This window comes from Mesocricetus auratus, unplaced genomic scaffold (genome assembly GCF_017639785.1).
Source record: "Mesocricetus auratus isolate SY011 unplaced genomic scaffold, BCM_Maur_2.0 Super-Scaffold_100020, whole genome shotgun sequence".
NCBI classification, from domain to species: Eukaryota; Metazoa; Chordata; class Mammalia; order Rodentia; family Cricetidae; genus Mesocricetus; species Mesocricetus auratus.
The window spans coordinates 313,921-334,182 of NW_024429201.1; the positions used below are offsets into that span (position 1 = coordinate 313,921).

General features: G+C 44.9%; 1 protein-coding gene across 2 annotated transcripts in view; it reads left to right on the top strand.

The window, feature by feature from the left end:
* The window catches only part of Nim1k (NIM1 serine/threonine protein kinase), a 41,778-nt gene that overhangs the window by 19,688 nt on the left and 1,828 nt on the right, over positions 1-20,262 (top strand). For both annotated transcript variants that reach the window (XM_040728870.1, XM_005082787.4), the window contains exons 2-3: positions 8,009-8,919; positions 19,053-19,321. In XM_040728870.1, coding sequence (XP_040584804.1) covers positions 8,628-8,919; positions 19,053-19,321 — 561 coding nt within the window. In that variant the 5' untranslated portion in view covers positions 8,009-8,627. The remainder of the gene's footprint in view (positions 1-8,008; positions 8,920-19,052; positions 19,322-20,262) is intronic.

A 20,262-nucleotide genomic window follows, 5' to 3' on the forward strand; every position in this document is an offset into this window, starting at 1 on the left:
TTTGTATTAAAGAAACTGAAAAAATGTGAAAACACAAAAGTTTAAATTCCCCTTTTCCCTAAAGCTTGTACACAACAAAGTAAAACATATTTACTAAGTACAGATAAAATCTCAACACTGACATTTACGTCATTATGTAATTTACAATATTGCTGGAAAGGTAAGGATGGCTAGGGCCAGCAGGATGGCACAGTGGACAGAATTGCTGTGTGATTCTGAGTTCACTTCCCCAAACCCATGTAAGGAAGGAGAGAACTGACTCCACAGAGTTGTTCTCCACACATGCCCACACATACACGTCCTGTGATAAACAAAATTGTAATAATCATATTTAAAAAACAAATTGATGATACTGTTTGTTGAAACTAACTTTTTACTCAGAAGCTATGGCGGCATAATTTTTTGAATCACTGTTCTTTCTTCCAGGTATAATTAAGATTTGTGAATTAGATTACACAAAGGTGTGAATATTTGAAATATTCTACAGTACCAGAAAACTAAAATCTGAAGTTTCTGTAGTTGATTATCTGGCTTCCCTCACTAGCCTTTGTCTATTGTCTATTGTCTGTCTCTCTCCACCCTCTCTCTCTCTCTCTCTCTAAAAGACAGATAACTGCAGACAGATACAAATATTTAATTATAGAGGTTCATTAGTAAAATGTTCAGACAATATGGAATTTTTTTCGTTTTTGGTTTTTGAGACAGGGTTTCTCTGTGGCTTTGGAGGTTGTCCTGGAACTAGCTCTTGTAGACCAAGCCGGTCTCGAACTCACAGAGATCCACCTGCCTCTGCCTCCTGAGTGCTGGGATTAAAGGCATGCGCAACCACTGCCTGGCAACAATATGAAATTTGATGTAAGAAATCAAAGCACTTCCTTGCACAACCATCAGGTTGCTTAAAGAAGACAGAATCTGGGCTAGTCAACGGTCTCCTGTTTTTTTGTTTGTTTGGTTAATTGGTTTTGTTTTTGTTTTTATCAATTTTTTTTTTAGATAGAGGCTTGGTATGTAGGACAGACTTACAACTATCACTCTTACAATGCCCCTGCCTAAGCCTCTAGGGTACTGGAATTGTAGGTATGCACCACCAAGCCCAGCTAGTCTGCTTTCTCTTGCTGTGATAAAGTATTTGAGGTAAACAGAGGCAGTGGTGGTGCCTTTAATCCCAGCACTCTGGTGGAAGAGACAGGTGGATCTCTATGAGTTTGAGGCCAGCCTGGTCTACAGAGTGAGTTCCAGGATAGGCTCCAAAGCTACACAGAGAAACCCTATCTTGAAAAACCAAAACCAGAAATTGTTGTGGTAAAAAACTTAACAGAAGGAAACATCGTTTTGGCTTATGGTTTCAGTTCATGATCTTTTATTTATCCATGTAGCTTTGGGTCTGTGGTACCCACAGTACATTATGATGGCATCCACACTTCTCTCTGTGGCTCTTCCAGTCTCAGTATTTGGCTTCCATCTTGGTCTAAATGGTTATTTCTAGTACACTGTTGTGTCCACATTCCAGCCAGCCAGAAGATGGAAAGAGGCAAGAGGGTCGGGTATGACTGTCTCCTTTTAAGGCAATAACCTAACAACTGTCTTTATTGCTTCTGCTCAGAGTCCATGAATAAAATGCAGACATACAGCCAAACCCAACTACAGCAGAAAAGGGAAAATGCGGTCTTTGCCTGCCTGAAGTTTCTATGCTTTAAAACAGTGGCTTTCAAAAATGGGTGCATGCCGAATCTTAGGAACCCCCAAAACAAACAAAGGCTGGAGGAATAGCTCAGGCAGAGACTTGTCTAGGTTGTGTGAGGCCCTGGGCTTGATCTTTAGCACTGATCTCCAGCATGTTGTCTGTTTTGTGTGCAGGAATCAGTCAGGTAGGGGACACTCAATAAGGGTTTCAAATGCACTTGAACTTTTTAATCGGTCGAAGTGTTTGCTCTGCAGGACTCTCCCCTCCCCGGCAGCAGTAACTGCTTGTGAGCAGTAGACTTTTCTTGGTGTGGCTCAAATAGAAAAAGGTTTTCTTAAATTCCCTGATCCCATCGCTCATGTGCTATTCTTCATGTCTTCCAGAATACATTCCTCTAGAACTAAGTGACACCACCAAACAGTAAAAGAGCAGTTTGGGCTTTGATGTGCAAACATTTTAATTCCCTAAAAATAAACTGAGAATTGCAAATAAGTCTGAGTGTCCCACAGTGCTTCCTAAATTAGCTGTTTCTGGGGGCATGGAGAATGTGTTTGTTTTTCTGCTCAGGGTTACCTGTTTGTGGCTCAGTGCATGACACACTATCTCCATGTCACTCCCTGCTTGTTTGAAGTCCAAGACAGGGTCTCTAAACTAGGAACTCTTGTTTTGTTAGACGGGCTGGCCAGACTAGAGCCCATCTTTTTCTTAGTCCCCAGTGCTGGGAGGGATATCACTAATGCATCCAGCTTTCGCTCAGGGGTCGGTGGTTCAAACTCGTGTCCTCATGCTTGAATAAGAGGCATTTTATGGGCTGGAGAGATGGCTCAGTGGTTGAAAGCAGTGGCTGCTCTTCGGAGGTCCTTAGTTCAATTCCCAGCAACCACATTTTGGCTCACAACCATCTGTAATGAGATCTCCTTTGGATTGCAGACATATATGCAGACAGAACACTGTATGCAAAATAAATACATTTAAAAATACAAAGAAGCATTTTACCCAATGAGTCATCCCCCGTTCCTATACAATATAATTTTTAAATAATTGCTAAGTTTTGTTTCCATCAGAGAATATTTGTGTTTTAAATGCCAGGCATTCTACGACAGACAATGCTCTGTTGAGTAGCCTCCACATGAACACACATGAGTATGTGCATTGGTACAAACACACCATACTGCACAACTGTGGTCCAACTGTTCAGTTTCATTTACTACATTTAAAACTTTTTTTTTTTTTTTTTTTTGGTTTTACGAGACAGGGTTTCTTTGTATTGTTTTGGAGGCTGTCGGTCCAGCCCAGCCTTGAACTCACAAAGATCCACCTGCCTCTGACTCCCGAGTGCTGGGATTAAAGACATGTGCCACCACCGCCTGGCCATGCTTAAAACATTTTTAATCCACCATTTACAGATTCAGAGAGTTTATAAAAAAAAAAGTCTCCATTTCTAGTTTCTTTGGGGGATTACAAGATTTGACCCAGATGGAGCAGAGCACGGGCTGGCTTAGCCTGCTAGGGGCATTGTGAGGGGTCATCTGGATAGCACACTTGCACCACCACCACAGACGTTTCAGCCTGTGGTCTCAATGGTCATGGAACTCTCTAGTGTGGTAGAACTCGGTATAGGAAGAGAGCAGATAGAGGCCCCTTAGGCTGAGAAGACTGGCCATGGACGGTGAGTGTGGGTGGACTTGGGAAGACCTGAGATGAACAGCCGGAGAGCAGCCTGTGATAGCAAATTGGGAAGCAGCTGTGTTACAGAGTTGCAGCACTGCATTTGCGCAGAAGCAGTTCACAATGATTTTGCATTTGCTTCCAAATGTCTTCACTGCTCCGCATGGGGTTCTTGGCCATGGATGCTGAGAAATAAGAGCTAAGGCCAAAAGTAAAGATGGCGCAAATTATTTCTAAATGCTAAAATAAACTTTCAAATGAACTGCTCGGTAACCGATCTCTGTGTGAGGGTGTAGTGCGTCTGAGGAGGATTACAATCACAGCCTTATTAACACCAAGTCTTGTTGCTACATATAGAAAACACCCTAGATTTTCCTCTAAGCGAGCCTGGCCCTGCCAGCTGACAAAGGGATTGTCTGAAAGCCTGGCCCAGAAGGTTTGAAACGGAGACAAAGAGAACAAAGGCAAGATGGCTTCCTTTGATATCATGTTCACAGTGGGTTGCAAGTCACAAAAATAAATTACCAAGTAAGCCTTGTTTTCTTTCATCTTATTTAATGCATTGCTGCGCGACAGCAGTAAGCTAATAATTAAGGACCATTCTGCCTCCTCCAGATACTTTGATCTGTGATGACACGACTCCATATTTTTGTCTGACTAAGTTTCTAAGTTCTTATTAGGGTCCATAAAAAAATGATCACAATCAAAGAGGTAAAAGGCATCTGAAATACAGGAGATTTCATCTGAAATTAGGCATAGTTTAACTTCCATTACTTGTTTAATTTTCAACATGATCTAGCTTGATGTCTAGGGATACTACTAAAAAGGAATCAAGATGTGTGCTGTTGGTAGCAGCCCTTTAAACTCTAAGCAGAGCCCTAATGTAACTCTGGGGGCGGGATAAAATGCAAAATGAACATGCAGTCCTCTCATGGACATATACAAGATACACAGATTTACTGTTCCTGTGTACTCTTTTATTCTGATTTTCATTCTAGTAGAATGTGAGAGTGTGTGGAGTTTCTCCTCATTTATATCTGTTTTAGAAAAGTACACAGTTTATTGGCAATTCTAGTGTGACAGGAATGTATGTTTGTCATTATAATAATAATTATTATTTTCAAGACAGGATTTCTCTGTGTAGACCTGGTTGTTCAGGAACTCTCTGTAACAAGACTAGCTTTGAACTCACCAAGATCTGCTTGCATCTGCCTCCTGGATACTAGGATTAAAACTGTACACCACCATTACCCAGTTTTTTTTAATGTTTGTCATTATTGAGAATATTACAGTGAGAGTGGGAATTCTGATAATCAGATGTTGGGATTTCTGAATTGATTGACCAGATCTTTTTCTTTTATTCTCTACTGTTCATCTCTTCTAGATTAAAAAAAATAATGAGCTCTCTTGTCTGAGTGGTCTTTTAAGTTCTAGTGTTTTGTTTCGATTTTATGGATATTCTCTGCTTACTTCTTGTACTGTTTCTTTTAAGTGCCTTTGGTTGTGGTGGTTTGAGCAGGGATGGGTTCTTTCGTTTTGGAGCCTTCCTTTGCTGCCTCTTGGGTGGCCATTTACTCTACTAGGAAGAAACTGAGACTGGTTAGCAAACTTTCTCTCTTTGTCTCTTCCTGTCTCTTTATTTCTCTGTCCCTGTCTCTGTTTATCTTTGTGTCCCTCTCTGTTTCTCTCTCTGTGTGTGTGTGTGTGTGTGTGTGTCTGTCTGCTGTCTCTCTCTCTTGTGTGTGTGTGTGTGTGTGTGTGTGTGTGTGTGTGTGTGTGTGTGTGTGTGTGTGGAGGGGCACTGGTTCCCAAGAATTGTGCAGTGGTCAGTCAGAGAACTTTTGCATTACACTGTCTCCAAATGTAGGGTTTTTTTGGGGGGGGCTTTCCTCCAGAGCTAGTTCAGTAAAAAAGAAGGCCCTTCCTGGAGGTTTAGATGGTTAGTCACCTCTTTTCCAGAAATTGCAAGTGCAGGAAGATGAAGGCAGGATTTCATAAGCAAGTTTTACCTGATACCTTCCCCTGTGCCCAGGGTCCTTCCTGACTTGGGCAGGGAGGAGCAGGCAGAAAGCATCCCAGATTTCTCTGGAGAAGTACAGGCTTGGAGCTTGCTCTCTTCTACACTCAAATAGTCACCATGACTTTGGCTCTGCGCCCTTCAGCCTTCTAACCAATGAGATAGCCTCCCCACCCCTGGTGTTCTATGCTCTTGTCTATATTTACTTATGTGATTTATTTTGGAGTAGAAATGGGTTTGTTTCCCCTTAATTGGATTATTGGCATTTTCAACATGAGTCAACTCATCTTCAATACAAACCTAATTCTTGTAAATTTGTAGAAGCTTCTTTACCTAATTTAAATAGAAGATTAACTGTTTTCTTGGCCTTTCGGAAAAGAGAATTGGCTTAAGGTCATGTTGCAAGAAATCTAGCTTGAGGGTATACAGCCCATAAACCACTATCCAGCTTGACCACTGTCAGCAATCATATCTGACCTCTCCCCCATGTGGAACAAGAAGGGGGACTTGTTCCTAAGAGGCACCAAAAGCCATTTAGGATAGTGAGGTTAAAACACTGTCATCCCAGGGCCTAGTGGAGTTCAAGATGCAGAACCCACACTGAGAGCATTGGGGACCAGGAAAGTAGAGGACAAGTCCCAGCAGTTGTGTGGGAGCCGAGGAAAGCAGGTGTCTGGAGTCCTGAGGGCTTGGGGAGCAAGGGCAAGGAAGGAGTCCTACGGCACTTCCCAGTCAGATGATGGAACTGCAGCTAAGCTTTTCATCCACATGGGAAGGTGGAGTCGAGAATCCTAACAGCCGGTACAGCGTAGCCCAGGCTTTGAAACGAATGTGCTGCACTAGTGTTCTGAGATAATTAAAAGTAAATGTTGGGCTAGTGGTATTAGTTTATAAATAAAAAGATATTTACGCCTACCAAACCAACGAAAATCTAGCATTGGGTAACCTGGGATTTAGTTCATTTCTTCTTTAAAAAACTTATTGGACGCGTGACAGGCCCTGTGTGGAGCCCTGGGACACCGAAAGAACAAAGCACACCTTCTTTATTCGTTTAGCTGTGGTAAAGTAGACTGTTGACAACCTCAGCCCAGGGCGGAGGCACTCCAAGACCTCCCAGAACCAAGAGCTCTTCCTAGCGCCTGCTGCGTGGTAGGTGACTCACTGCACCCCGCCCCCAGCCCTTCTCTTCTGCATAAGTTAAGCTACAGTTTCTTTCAGAATTACAGTTGGTGCCACTCCTGTCTCTCATGAACTCTGTACTGCAAATCTGACCGTGTCTAGTGTCACTTGACCGTCGCTTAGCCAGACATCCAGAGATAGGTGTCAGAGTGTCTGCGAACTCTAACATAGATGCAAATTGTGTGTGTGGATGTACTTTTTCCTGGTCATGGATTTTGTTAGTGTTTCAAAGGAGGAGTCTGTGAGCCCTGAACAATCACTAATTAGTGTCTTAAATTTCCTTAGCCAGTAAAGGAGCTTTTGCCTTAATGGTTTTGTTTTGTTTTTTTTAACATCTGAATCACTCTACTTTAAAGTTGGGTTAGTTATTGCTCAGAGGTTCCTTATAGCCCTGTAACCTTATTCCCCCTTCATGTCCCCATACCCAGAAATAGGAGGAGTATTGGGCAAGAACCTCCTACCCTTTCTTACAGCAACCCTATACTTAATCCGTAATAACAATACAGGCAGTCCTATACATAACAATAACATAACATCTTCAGGCAGACTAGAAATTGCATTTCCAAGGCAATCTGTTAGGTTGGTTTTTTTTGTTTAATTGTTTGTTTGTTTTGCCCAATTTGTAGTTAAAAATGCTCAAGTAAAAAAAAATCAAGTTCAATGCACATTTAGTGAATACTGTCAGCACACAGATCCCAGCATTCCATGCTGTGGGAGGGGAAGCAGGGGTGGGTGGGCTTTCCACCTTCGCAGAGAAGTGATATTTCAGAAGATATCAAAATGCCAAGGGGACTGATTCAGAGAGAGGATGCTTAGTGCTATTGTGTGAACATCCCAAAGGGCCCTGCGAGCCTAGGACAATTAGCGGAATAGAGCGTGCAGGCACCAGGCAGCATTCACACCCTGGCCACGCTGCCCTCCGACTCTGTCTCTCAAATGAAGGGCTGGGCCTGGAGACTGGCAGCCCATCTGAGACATAAAAGTTGTCTTTGTCGTTGACAAAACAGGAAGAATGAAAGAATCAGTGAAGAAGAACTGGAATATGAAGACATTAAAGGAGATAAAACACATTCATAAAATGTGCCAGACCGAGGCTGGCCAGGAGGGCTCATAAAATGTAAGGCAGTTTGAAAATTGATAAACTCTATTGCTATCTCATGGTTTTTTTTTTAATCTAGTTTTTGCATTGAGCTAATATGACAAATGTATTTTCCTAAACTTCAAGAAATACAATTGCCTTGCTTGAGACTCATGGACTGCAAAGGTCTCTTAAAACGTGCATTGAGAACATGTATATATGTTGACGTTTCTTCCTGTTAGATGGTATGTAATTTAGCATCTACTATTAATATGAGTCATAAGCTCGTAGAGTGCTTTCCGAAAGATGTTCACTAGGCAGTTTCGTGTTTCTCCTGTGCGGTATGTCAGAATGGGCTAATGATTTCACTCTCTCTTCTTAGGATGAGCTGTCACCTGCCAAACCTTCAGGACAGCTCAGGGCTTAGAAGAGGGCTCATCTAAATAAAGGCCTGCTAAAGTGACATTGTGAGGATTTAATCCTCTGGCTGCCTGTGTGACCAAAGGCTGATTTACAAGACTCTTTCTTTCTGGAGTTCAGATTATTAAGTCCCCAGGGTCCTGCGATTTGACAGCAAGATGAAGGTCAGCGACGAGAAGCCACTGCAGGAACTCGGGGGCCTCCAAGGGGCTTCAGCACTCTGGAGTGCAAGACTGCCTGGTTACACCGGGAAATAAATGAAGCGGAGCCTTTGTGCCTGGTCGCAGCCACCTACCACAGAGCGTCAGATTCCACCTCGGGAGGAGTTATGGTAACTGTACAGCGAGCTTGGAAACCCGAGGTGAGGGAAGACGGGAAGGGCCCGGAGTGAGGACCCGCAGGACTGTGCAGGCTCTCTGTGGTCACCGGGTCCCGGCAGGACTTGTCGCTCAGCTCTCAGCGCTCTCGCGGACCAGGAGACCTCAGCTCACGCCTGCCTCCCTTGCGGCCTCTGCCCGGCTGTCCTACAAGCTGCCCTGCCAGGCTCCGGGCTGAGATGGAGACGTGAGCCTGCATGGACGATGACCGCAGTGTTTGTGAATGGAGGCGGCCTGGTGAACACACACTGTGACAGGTGGGACCGGCGGGACAGTGTGGAAAGCAGCTGCCAGACCGAGGCTGGCCAGGAGGGCGAGGAGGACCAGCCGCGCCAACTGACGCCCTTCGAGAAACTGACTCAGGACATGTGCCAAGATGAGAAGGTGGTGAGGGAGATCACGCTGGGGAAGCGCATAGGCTTCTATCGAATTCGAGGCGAGATCGGAAGCGGAAACTTTTCCCAGGTCAAGCTGGGGATTCACTCCCTAACCAAAGGTAGGGTCGGACTTGCCGAGGATCACCTGTGAGGTACGGGGCCCTAACTGGGGGGGCTAGAAGGCTACTCAAATGCATGTTCTTAGCTTCTGTTTGTGTTGATGTGTCACTAACAATGGCCTGGAATGCTGGAGAAGACCTCCAGACCACTAGGGTCTCTGGAGAGTAGGTCCCAGGGTCCCCTCTAACCAGGAGAACTACTCCTGTACTTTTGGTCTCGGGGTCTTTTCTGCCTTAGTCTTAGTTCGTGTTCCCAGTGATACTTGGTTCTTAACTCCACACTTTCCAGTTGCTGGCCACTCTGGGACTCCGGATGAACAACGCTCACGACTTTGGCCTAAGGGAGGACTGTGTGGGGAGCATCCCTTTGCTAGCTTCCCTAATTGGGCCCTTTCCCAGAGTCACCTCAACTTAGCTAAAGCGGGCAATTGGCATAAGGGAGAACTGTGGCGAGTCAGCATGCTGAAGCCCATGGGTTCTGTCCTCTCCCGATGAAATTTAAGAAAAGCGGTGCATGAGAGAAAGATGACACGTGACAGGATTCAAGCCGAGGGATTTTTTATTAGGGAAAGAGACCATAAAAAGGGAGAAGGAGACGGGGGAGACTGGCCTCTGGAGACAGGAGCAGCAGGAGAGAGGAAAGAGGGGGTGAGAGAGGAGGGAGAGGGAGAGAGACAGAGGGAGAGAAAGAGAGAGAGGAGGATGGGAGGTGGGCAGGGCCCTTTTAAGGGGGAACATAGTGAATGTACACAGGTGGTGCTCTTAGTGACTGCAGCTGAGGGGGTATCCTGTCAGAACCCCGAGGACAAACCAGTTCATATGCCTGAATACCAACACCTGAGAAACTCTTCCTGATGTTTCCTCCTTGGCCTACCCTGTCACCATGCCCCAAGCCCCTGCTCTTTCTTCTCTCAGGGATATTTTCTGCTTTCTATTTTCTATTTGATCTAACCCCAATCCCATGCCCCTCTAATCTGTTTCACCTCAGCTCAGCTGAAAAAGCTTCAGAGTTGGGGACATACATCAATGATATGGAACTTGCCAAATATATATGCTAGGTCCTGAGATCAGTCACCAGCGTAGCCAAAAAACAAAGCATCATACATGCGCATGCCCGTGTACACACCCACAACACACACGTACATTGGTACATACACTCAGAAATTACTAAAGCACCAAATATCCTACCCACTCTGAAGCCTCTTCCTCATCTCCGCTACCTTGACTGGTCGTCTCTGCAAATTCAGGTGCTTCTCCCAGGTTCCTAGCCTCCATTTGCAAAATGCATCCAGTAACAGTGCTTACTTCTTTAGGTGTCAAAAGGAATGTGTACGTGATCAATAAATGCTAGTTACTGGGTAATTTTTCAGTTACATGTCTTCCCTTTGTGTGACTAAGATAAGCTGAAATGTATTTGTTTATTCTCTGTATGTGTGTTTCCATGGATGTGTACATATGTGCCCTGGAACTGGAGCTATAGACAGTTGTGAACCACCACATGGATGCTGGGACCCCAACCTGGGTCCTCTAGCAAGAGCAACCAGTGCTCTCAACAGCTGAGCCCCCTCTCCAGCACCGAAGCCTCTTTTTCAATAGAAGTTCATCCCTCATGTAAACATAAACCAAAATCAGTTCGCCGCATTCCCTATGGACTGTGATTGCCAACTCTGACTGCCTATAAGAGTTATTTGGGAAGGTTAAAAACAAGACAGCCTACAATCCACCCCAGAGCTAATTTGATTGTTCAGGAGTGAGGTTTGATTGAGAGTTATTTAAAAACTCTGCAGGTAATAGAAACACTGCCTAAGCACCTTCCATATACTGTAGTTGGCTGCTAAAGGAGTAACTTCTGATTTTTGTCAGAAATAGATCATCTATATATTATGTGTCTTCAAATCCAGTTATGTAGTGTTGTGTCAAGCTTTGATAGTCTTTAAATGTCTTGTTTTGCTTGAGATAATGTTCACCTACTCAACAATAGAGGCACTGCATTAGGCTCTGGGGGATATAAAGAGAGGTAGCAGCCGTTACCCTCAAGCATAAGGGCAGAGAAGACATATGCGAACACAATACAAGCTGGAGAGAGAACCACATGAGCAAAGTTTAAGCCTTCCACATTAAGAATGTTGCACAGGAGGCCAGAGGACAACTGAATGGAGTCAGTTCTCCTCTTGATGAAGAAAGGCATCCGTGGGACTGATACTGGCCGGGCTTCTCCAGAACAGGTTGTACTAAGGGCCTGGGGGTGGGATTTATTATAAGGTTGAGGTCACACGATTGTGAAGACTGAGGAGTTCCAAGATCTGCAGTAGGTGAGCGGGAGCCCCTGCAGAGAGACAGTGGGAAAGCTGGAAGCTCGCAGGCCCATGGGCCAAAAGCCAATGTTTTACTGGTTGAATCTGGAAACTAGAAAAACAAAGCAAAACAAAACCCAACATCCCAGGATTAGATGATTGAACAGAGGACATTTTAAAATTCAGATTGGGCTAAGCCCGCCTACATTTTGGTGGACCGCTTGCTTTATTTGTATAATAATCTTGTCCACTGTTACAGGTGATCGGAATAAATATTTGACGAAGGGCCTGGGCACCCCGTGGCCAGTTAAGCTGACAGAACTGGCTTTCACAGTTGGCAACTTTGTGGATATGGAGGTGTGAATGGAAGACGGCAGAGGGCAGTGAACCTGGCACCAAGAATGGTGCTTTTAGTGTACAGAGGGCAATATTAAAGAATGAGTGCACGTGGGGTGGAAAACAAGCAAAAACGCTGATGTCTGGAAGACACCGTGGGGGGGGGGCGACATAGCATGAGATCAGAGCAGGGTTTGCGTTGCAGTGATGACGGAAGGCAGCGGCAGTCCAAGAGAGGGACAGCTTGGGCATAACATTTTACACACAAAGTGATGGCTGGTTGCGCCCACTTTTTTCTTTTCTTTTTTTGGTGCTGGAGATTGGGCCTGGGCCCTCATCTATGCTAACTGATGCTCTACCCTGAACTATGCTCTATCTCCCTCTGACTTTTATTTTGAGCCAGGGTCTCCTTAAGTTGCCACGGCTAGCACTGAACTCATTCTGTAGCCCAGACAAACCATGAACTCATTATTCTCTTGCCCTAGCCTCGTGAGTAGACGTGATTACAAGCGGGTGCCACCAGGTCCAGCATGGTTAACATTTCATGTCTACATTTCATGTCTACATGAGCACATACAGACAGAGTGGTTTGTATGTGTGTACATGTGGTGTTGAGAATTGAACCCACTGTCTAGTACATTGTAATCCTGTCTAGTACATTGTAATCGAGCACCCTGCCACTGAGCTGCACCTGGAGTGGTTTTGAATATATTCATTCTTTCTTTGTGAACACCGTGACTTTTCTTATTTCAATTTTTTTTAAAGATTTACTTTTAGACAGAAGTGGTGGCATATGCCTTTAGTCCTAGCACCTGAGAGGCAAAGGCAGGACGATCTTTGAATTTGAGCAGCCTGGTTTACAGAGTGAGTTCCAGGACAGCCAGGGCTACACAGAGAAACCCCGTCTTCTGCCCACTCCCAAATTTTATTATTATTGTTGTTGTTGTTGTTGTTGTTATTATTAATGTGTGTCAGTGTTTTGCTTGCATGTATGTCTGTGAGCTATGATGGCTACTTTAGAACAAAGGCCATTGCAGTCTGTAGAGTAACGTGCCTGCTACTCTTTCAGCAGAGCGCAAGGTCTCAAGTATGTCTAAGGTAAATAAAGAAGGCAGCATGCTGGTAAGTGTAAGTGTATCCACCAGGGACAGAATAGCCAGCTAAGCAAGAAACGCCCATTTTGTAGACAGGCTGTTAGGTGACAAGAAAACTGATGATTGGTGTCTATACTAATTGCATGGCTTTCTGTCTGGTATATTATAAAGTTACCGTCATACCCAGCTGCCAGGGTTTCAGACAATTCCCTGCTGCGTGGCTGGTGCTTCATGAGGCTTGCATGCTCTTCTTGTGTTTAGCCACCAGAGCTAACCCTGTCCAGTGTCACCTCTGCTAATGGGATGGGATGTGAAAAAGAGGGCAGGGAAATGGATAGCAGTTTGTGCAAATGTGGCCCCCGGACAAAGTCAGCTTGACCAGAATTGTCATGATGGTTTCTAGGAATCACAAACAGCCTGCGTATCAGAAAACAGAGCATTTCAACGCCCGTGAAGTTCCCAGGACAGTAGCTAAGTAAAGTAATAATAATAATAATAAAGATACCAGCTGCTCTGGATCTCCAGGAATAAGATGTTGATACAGGTTCTCTTTGGGCAGGACTTTTATTTTGGTTTTTCAAGACAGGGAGGACTTTATTTTCACAACTGACAGTCTAGATTCTCTTGGGATCTGCAGGGAGATGGGGCAGGCTGAGAGCCATCATGAATACCTTTTCAGGCTAATTAGAAATTTCTCAAAAGCAATGATGCACTGAGCTTCTGAATGTTTTATGTCCCAGCTGTTGTCACCAACAAACATAAAAGAAACCATGGGTACCAGAGCTTTTCTTGGTTGCTGCCCTTTTGACCTCCGCCATTGGCTTAAGTTTCAAGAACCTTTGCTTCTTCCCTTTCAGTTTGTTTGCTCATTGGTCTACTCATTTATGTTCCTTTATTTAGTCATTTGTGTCGTGTGTGTGTGTGTGTGTGTGTGTACGTGTGTGTGTATATGTGTGTGTGTACATGTGTGTATATGTGTGTGTGTACGTGTGTGTGTATATGTGTGTGTGTACGTGTGTGTACATGTGTGTGTGTGTGTGTGTGTGTGTACGTGTGTGTGTGTGTGTGTGTGTACATGTGTGTGGGTGGGTAGCCTCACCCCTACAGTCATGTGTGTCAGCTAGAGGTTGACACTGGAATCTCTTCCTTTATCTCTATCTCACCTTTAAAAAAATTAAAAATTCATTCTTTGGCAATTTCATCCACGAATGCAATGTATCTATCTCTTTTTACCTTTAAAAGTTTTTAAAATTTAGCCGGGTGGTGATGGTGCACACCTTTGATCCCAGCACTTGGAAGGTAGAGGCAGAGGCAGGTGAATCTCTGTGTGTTCGAGGCCAACCTGATCTACAGAGTAAGTTCCAGGACAGGTTCCAAAGCTACAGAGAAACCCTGTCTCTAAAAACAGAAAAAGAAAAAAAATGTAAAATGTCATATATGAACACAGTGTATTTAGATGATACCACCCACACTGATTTCTCCTCCAGTTCTTCCTAGACTGGACCCCCAACCCTTTCCTAACTCCATGTCCTCCTCTTTTATAAGTCACCGAGCCCAATTATTGCTGATCATATGTGTCCACCATTTTTTATATTACTAATTTGTCAATAGACTTGGAGCTCGCTGTTTTTGCTAGGTTTGCTATCCAGAGATGCCAGGGACACCCATCTCTCTCTGCTCCCTATAGCACTAGAGCTCTAGCTTTTACAGTTTGTGCTGGGGATGCAAACTCGGGTCCTCATGCTTGCATAGCCAGTGCTTTGCCCACTGACTTCTCCCCAGTTACCATCAAACGAGCAACCCATACTAAACGCCTCCTGCCTGCCTGCTTTAGTTCAGCCTTTACAGAGACGACTAAAACACGCCTCTTGTCTTGTAGGTACTTAGAGCTGTTTAGAGGAGACTGACTGAAAACAGCTAACACGTGTTGTCACAGAGTAAGGAAGGCTATGAGTGTGTGTGCTCACTGGGCGCCAGCAGAATCCAGAAAGGGTGTATTGACTAGAAAGATTTGCAGGGGGTCCTGAGATTTACCTCACAGGGCACAGCAGGGAAAGCTCCAGGAAGAGAGAGAGCATGTAAAATATCCGGTGAGGGGACACTTGGAAATTTGAAAGCAGTCAACAGAGCTGGAGCAGACGGCACCTGCTGAGTGGCAGGAGTGAACACGGGTGACATTGAGGTAGTCATTGACTTGCCCACAAAGATGCTTCTTGCTTGGTTCAATGCTGTCATTTAGGTATCAGAAAGCCACTGAAGACTGTAGACAAGCAACTAATGTGATCTGACTTCAGTGAGCAAGGAGAGCTGAAGGCAGGGAGTCGTGAGAGTAAACGGAGGCAGCCTAATGGCCTAGATGAATGAATGATGACGTCTGCATAACCAAGGGAGTGGCGAAGAGGATGGAGAGAAGGGGTGCCGTTGAAAATGGTTTAGAATGCTGAAGACTGGGCTGTGTGATGGCTCAGTGGAGAATGTGCCCGCACCGCAAGAGTGAGGACCAAGTCGGGTGATGGCGGTGCATGCTTTTAATCCCAGCATTTGGGAGACAGAGACAGGCAGAACTCAGTGAGTCAAGAGGCCAGCCTGGTCTACAGAGTTAGTTCTAGGACATCCAGGGCTGTTACACAAGGAAACCCTGTCTCAAATAAAATAGAACAAACAAACAAATAAACAAATCGAACAAACAAGCAAGTGCGAGAACCAGAGTTCAGATATTCAGGACTCACATAAAAATTAGGTCGGCCAGTCTGTAACCCCAGTGCCCAAGAGGCAAAGACAGGGATCCGTAGTGCAAGGTGGCTAGTTAGACTAGCTGAACTTGTGAGCTCTGGGTTTAGCAAGAGACCCTGCCTCTACAAAGTAGAGATAGATTGAGGAAGACACTTGGCGTCAGATACTGCATCAAGTTATAACTTGGAGTTCCCCATATTTATTATAAATATTAAACATTTGACAAATATTTGGTGAATTGCGTCAGTATACTAACTTCTCATGGAAGCGTAGCAATGGTGAAGAGTTACCCGAGGAAGGAGAATGGGGCTAGAAGCTTACTCACGGCAAACCTGTGTAAATAAAGCCCATTGGAGCTAGGTGATGGCGGTGCATACCTTTACTCCCAGCTCCTGGAAGGTACAGGTAGACAGATCTCTATGAGTTCGAGGCCAGCCTGTTGTGTATTGTTTTTGCTCTTTTAGCATTTTGAGAGGCCCACCACCAAGCTCCCAAATAAATCACACATGGAGGCTTATTCTTAGTTATGAATGTCTGGCCTTAGCTTGACTTGTCTATATTTTGTCTCTGGGCTTTTCCTGCTCTCTTCTGTAAATCTTACTCTTACTCTGTGGATTGCTGTATAGCTGGGTGGCTGAACCCTGACATCCCCCTCTCCTTGTTCTCTTGCTGTCCTCTTCCTTGTTTCTCCTATTTATCCTCTCTGCCCACCAGCCTTGCCTACCCTTGCTCCTGCCTCTCTATTGACCGTTCAGCTCTTTATTAGGACCATCAGCCCCACTGACCTCCTCCCTTGTCACCGCCATCTGTCCTTCCCACGCTTCAGCTACACACCTGCACTTCCCATGCTGCAGTCAGACCACTGTTTCCACAGCTAGAGTCAAGATTATGACAGGCTCCATAAAGCCCTGGGTTTCCTAACGCTACCTTCCCTAAAAACGCTCCAAGACTGGGCGTTACCTCACCCTGAGAGCATTCCTGGCTAATCTGGGGATCACTATCCATCAGTCTACATCTCCATCATAGAAGGATCCCCTCAGCCTCTCTAGCACAAATGTTACATCTCACATAAGCTAACACATGCCTCATCTCTGGGGTTTCTCCCTCACCCTCAGTCATAATTTAGTGTTCTTATTCACAGGGGCCATACCATTTTAAAAAATGGATTCCTTCCTAATATTAACCATATATATGTAATAAGGGCTATTTTCCAATTCATTCTCTCACTGGATCATAACAACGCTTGGCTGGGCAGTGGTGATGCACTCCTTTAATCCCAGCACTTGGGAGGCAGAAGCAGGTGGATTTCTGTGAGTTCGAGGCCAGCCTGGTCTACAGATGGAGTTTCAGAACAGGCTCCAAAGCTACAGAGAAAGCCTGTCTCGAAAAACCAAACCAAACCAAACAAACAAACAAGCAAAGAGGCACTCACTCCAACAGCTCTTGTCCCACCCTACTCTAGTCCTGGATGGGAAGGGAAGCCTTTGTTAAAGCCATGAAGTTAACAGGAGGGTTCTAGTAAAGGGAGATTGAGATCCCCACTGCCGCCCACTGTTGAACACTCACAGTGCATGAGATCAGTACTGTTCTGTGAACCTGAGCAAAGGAGAGGGCAGAAAGCAGGGGAAACCCCTTCTGCAGAGACTGCAAGTCTGGGAGGTGGAATTTTAGCTCTTGCAATAACAACTCACCCAACAGACCGCACAAAACGTTGGCTTAGGGTGACAGCGAGAGGCAATCAGCGCTGACCACTGAAAGGCGGAAAAGAGGCGACCAAGGAGGAAGAATGCCCAGTGGATGGAGGAGGAAGCCCATTAGCTGGCCTGACAGCCTGTGGAAACAGCCAGACTGGGCCTTAATTATTCATGGTTTGCCTCCTCACCGCTCAGTATTGCTTCCAACAGAAGCACTCCGCACATGAGACACCATTACTACTTCTGTCCATTTCAGAAGTTGAATTGACCTTTGACATGCTAATGACAATGCCTGCTGAGCCAGCTGCATCTACTTTCATGCCAAACACACTGTACCAAAGTTCTTCGAAGCAGGTGTGTTGCAAGCAGGTCAGAGACCCAGTATGCCGTCGTCTTGGCTTGTCTGCTAGCGTCTTCTGGCCAAATTTGAACAATGAAATGATGTTGTGCTATGAACTCAAGATTCATTTACTTTCGATGGTAGACATGTTTGTCATGTGCTCTATATTTATTGTAGAAAAATCACAAGTATTAATCATTTCAAAATTTATAGAAAAACTATCTGTGATTCTCTAATTAGGAGATAAGTCTTCTAGGGTTGGGGTATAGTTCAGTTGGCACAGGGCTCACACAGTATGCACAATGCATCCTAGCTTAAGTCCCTAGCCCTGCAAAAAAAGTAGATGTTAGTACCACATGCCTGTAATGTTAGCACTGGAGAGATGGAGGCAAGAGGTAAGAGCTGCAAGGTTATCTTTAATCATATAGTGAATTCAAGGCCATTTTAGTATTAAAAAAAGTAGAGAGCTCTTCTAAACCTTTTTTTGTTTGTTTTTTCGAGACAGGGTTTCTCTGTATTGTTTTGGAGGCTGTCCTGGAACTCACTCTGTAGACCAGACTGGCCTCGAACTCACAGAGATCTGCCTGCCTCTGCCTCCCGAGTGCTTAGATTAAAGGTGTGTGCCACCAATGCCCAGCTAAACATTTTAATAAAATGTCTCACCATATTTTTCTATGCTGGAAAGATTTGTATTTCCCTTACGTTTCTTCCATATTTAACATCTTTTCACAGCAATAAGTACAGATGACTAGCATCTGGGGACACACTGTTATGAGCAAAGATGAACCGTCTCTTGCTGGCTGTTCACACACGCACCCTTGTACACATATCAGGTTATTTCTTTAAGATTAATTGCTAAAAGTGAAATGGCTGGATTAAAGTATGTATCATCTTTGAGATTTCAACACATTGTACTAAACTGCTGTTCAGACCTGTTGCACCAAGTAATCCTCCCTCCAACCGTACAGGGATGGGCCAATTTCTTCATGCACAGAGTATGTCTGTGTGTCTTGGACTTTATATGTCAGGCACAGATAAAAGCAAAATAAAACATAGTTCTTGCATGGAGAGTGAAGATAATAGGGAAGACAGTATGTATAGGCTGCTCTTAACACCCAGAGCCTGGGTGTCACGGTCATATTAAGTAGGTGCCATGGGAGACTAGCTTTGCAGTCACCAGGGATGAACCGAGTCAAGAGCAGGAACAGACTGATAGAATGATCTGGATAAAGAAATGGTCCTGCACATGAATGTTGGCTGTTTCAAGACCACCAGGTTGAAGGGGGTTAGTTGGAGGAGAAGCTGGGCAGGAGCCACAGGCTAACACTGAAGACAGAAGCCCCTTCTAATCAAGACATGCTCTCTGTGCTAAGTCTAGGAGTTTTAACTTTACTTGGAAAACCAGGTGAAGATGACAAGTTAGAACTCCTTTGGGAGGCCGGAGTTGGCATCCAAACCTGTGTGTGGATATTGATAATGAATTTGAGAATTATTTTTTCATTTCTGTTGATTTGGGAACCAAGAAACCTTCATGTCTGACAGGATAAAGGAGACCATCCAGAACCCAGTCAGCTTTAAATACACATTTTTCATTAAAAAATAAAACAACAACAACAAAATCTTTGACCTTTTTTCTTTCCAGAAAAGGTGGCCATTAAGATTCTGGACAAGACCAAGTTAGACCAGAAAACCCAAAGGCTGCTATCCAGAGAGATTTCCAGCATGGAAAAGCTACACCATCCCAACATCATCCGCCTTTATGAAGTCGTGGAGACCCTGTCCAAGCTCCACCTGGTGATGGAGTATGCAGGAGGTGGGGAGCTCTTCGGGAAAATCAGCACTGAGGGGAAGCTCTCTGAACCAGAAAGCAAGCTCATCTTCTCCCAGATCGTGTCCGCGGTGAAGCACATGGTAAGCTGGGGCTCCCGCTGCTCCACCTGCTGTGGGATCATGGGGCTTTGGTTTGTTATCAGGTAAACATCTCGGAGAAGGTGGGTTCTGCAATTGCAGACAGTTGGACCTTCTGTAAGAGTCAGAAGTTTAACCCGGCGGTGGTGGCACATGCCTTTAATCCCAGGCTTGGGAGGCAGAGGCAGGCAGATCTCAGTGAGTTTGAGGCCAGCCTGGTCTACAAAGTGAGTTCTGGGACAGCCAGGACTGTTACACCGAGGAAAGGAAAAAAAAGTTTGGCTGTGACCAGGGTCCTTGCCTCCCAAGCAACGTTCAAGATCTTGGTACACAGCAGGTGCGTGACTTCTCCAGAAGTTATAGGAGCCACTCAGAGAAGCCAGATGAGCATCCTTCATTTATTGCCCACTCTTTTCTCTAAACCCATGTTCTACCTCCCAGATAGCTTGTCATCTCTCCTCAGCCCTCCTTTCTTATACGGGATGCCTTTATACCTCATCTCATGTCTCACATTTTAGTCCTATCCACACTTCATGACCAACCAGTTCCCCTCTCCCTTTCTTAAATTTGTTTCCGTCTCAGGCCAGCTAACACCAAACTTTCTCATCTTCAGTGACTGACATCCTACTCTCTCCCCTGCCCAGTTCTTACTGCCTCTGTGCCCCACATATTAATGCTGTTAGGTCATCCTTTAGTTATGGAGTTCTTTCTTTACAAAGCTGGATTTTGTGACACACACCGCCTAACTCCTCCAAGACTGTTTTTTTCTATATGCTCCCTAGAGCCAGCCATTCTGATGGGCACACAGAGGGAACTTGACTTGTCCACTTAACTACCAGATACCAAGTAGGAGAGCAGCAGGGACCCCAGCAGATAGTACAGATAGGGGTCCACAGATGCCCTGTGTCCTGACATATCTCCCTGCAGTCCAGCCTCTGAAAAGA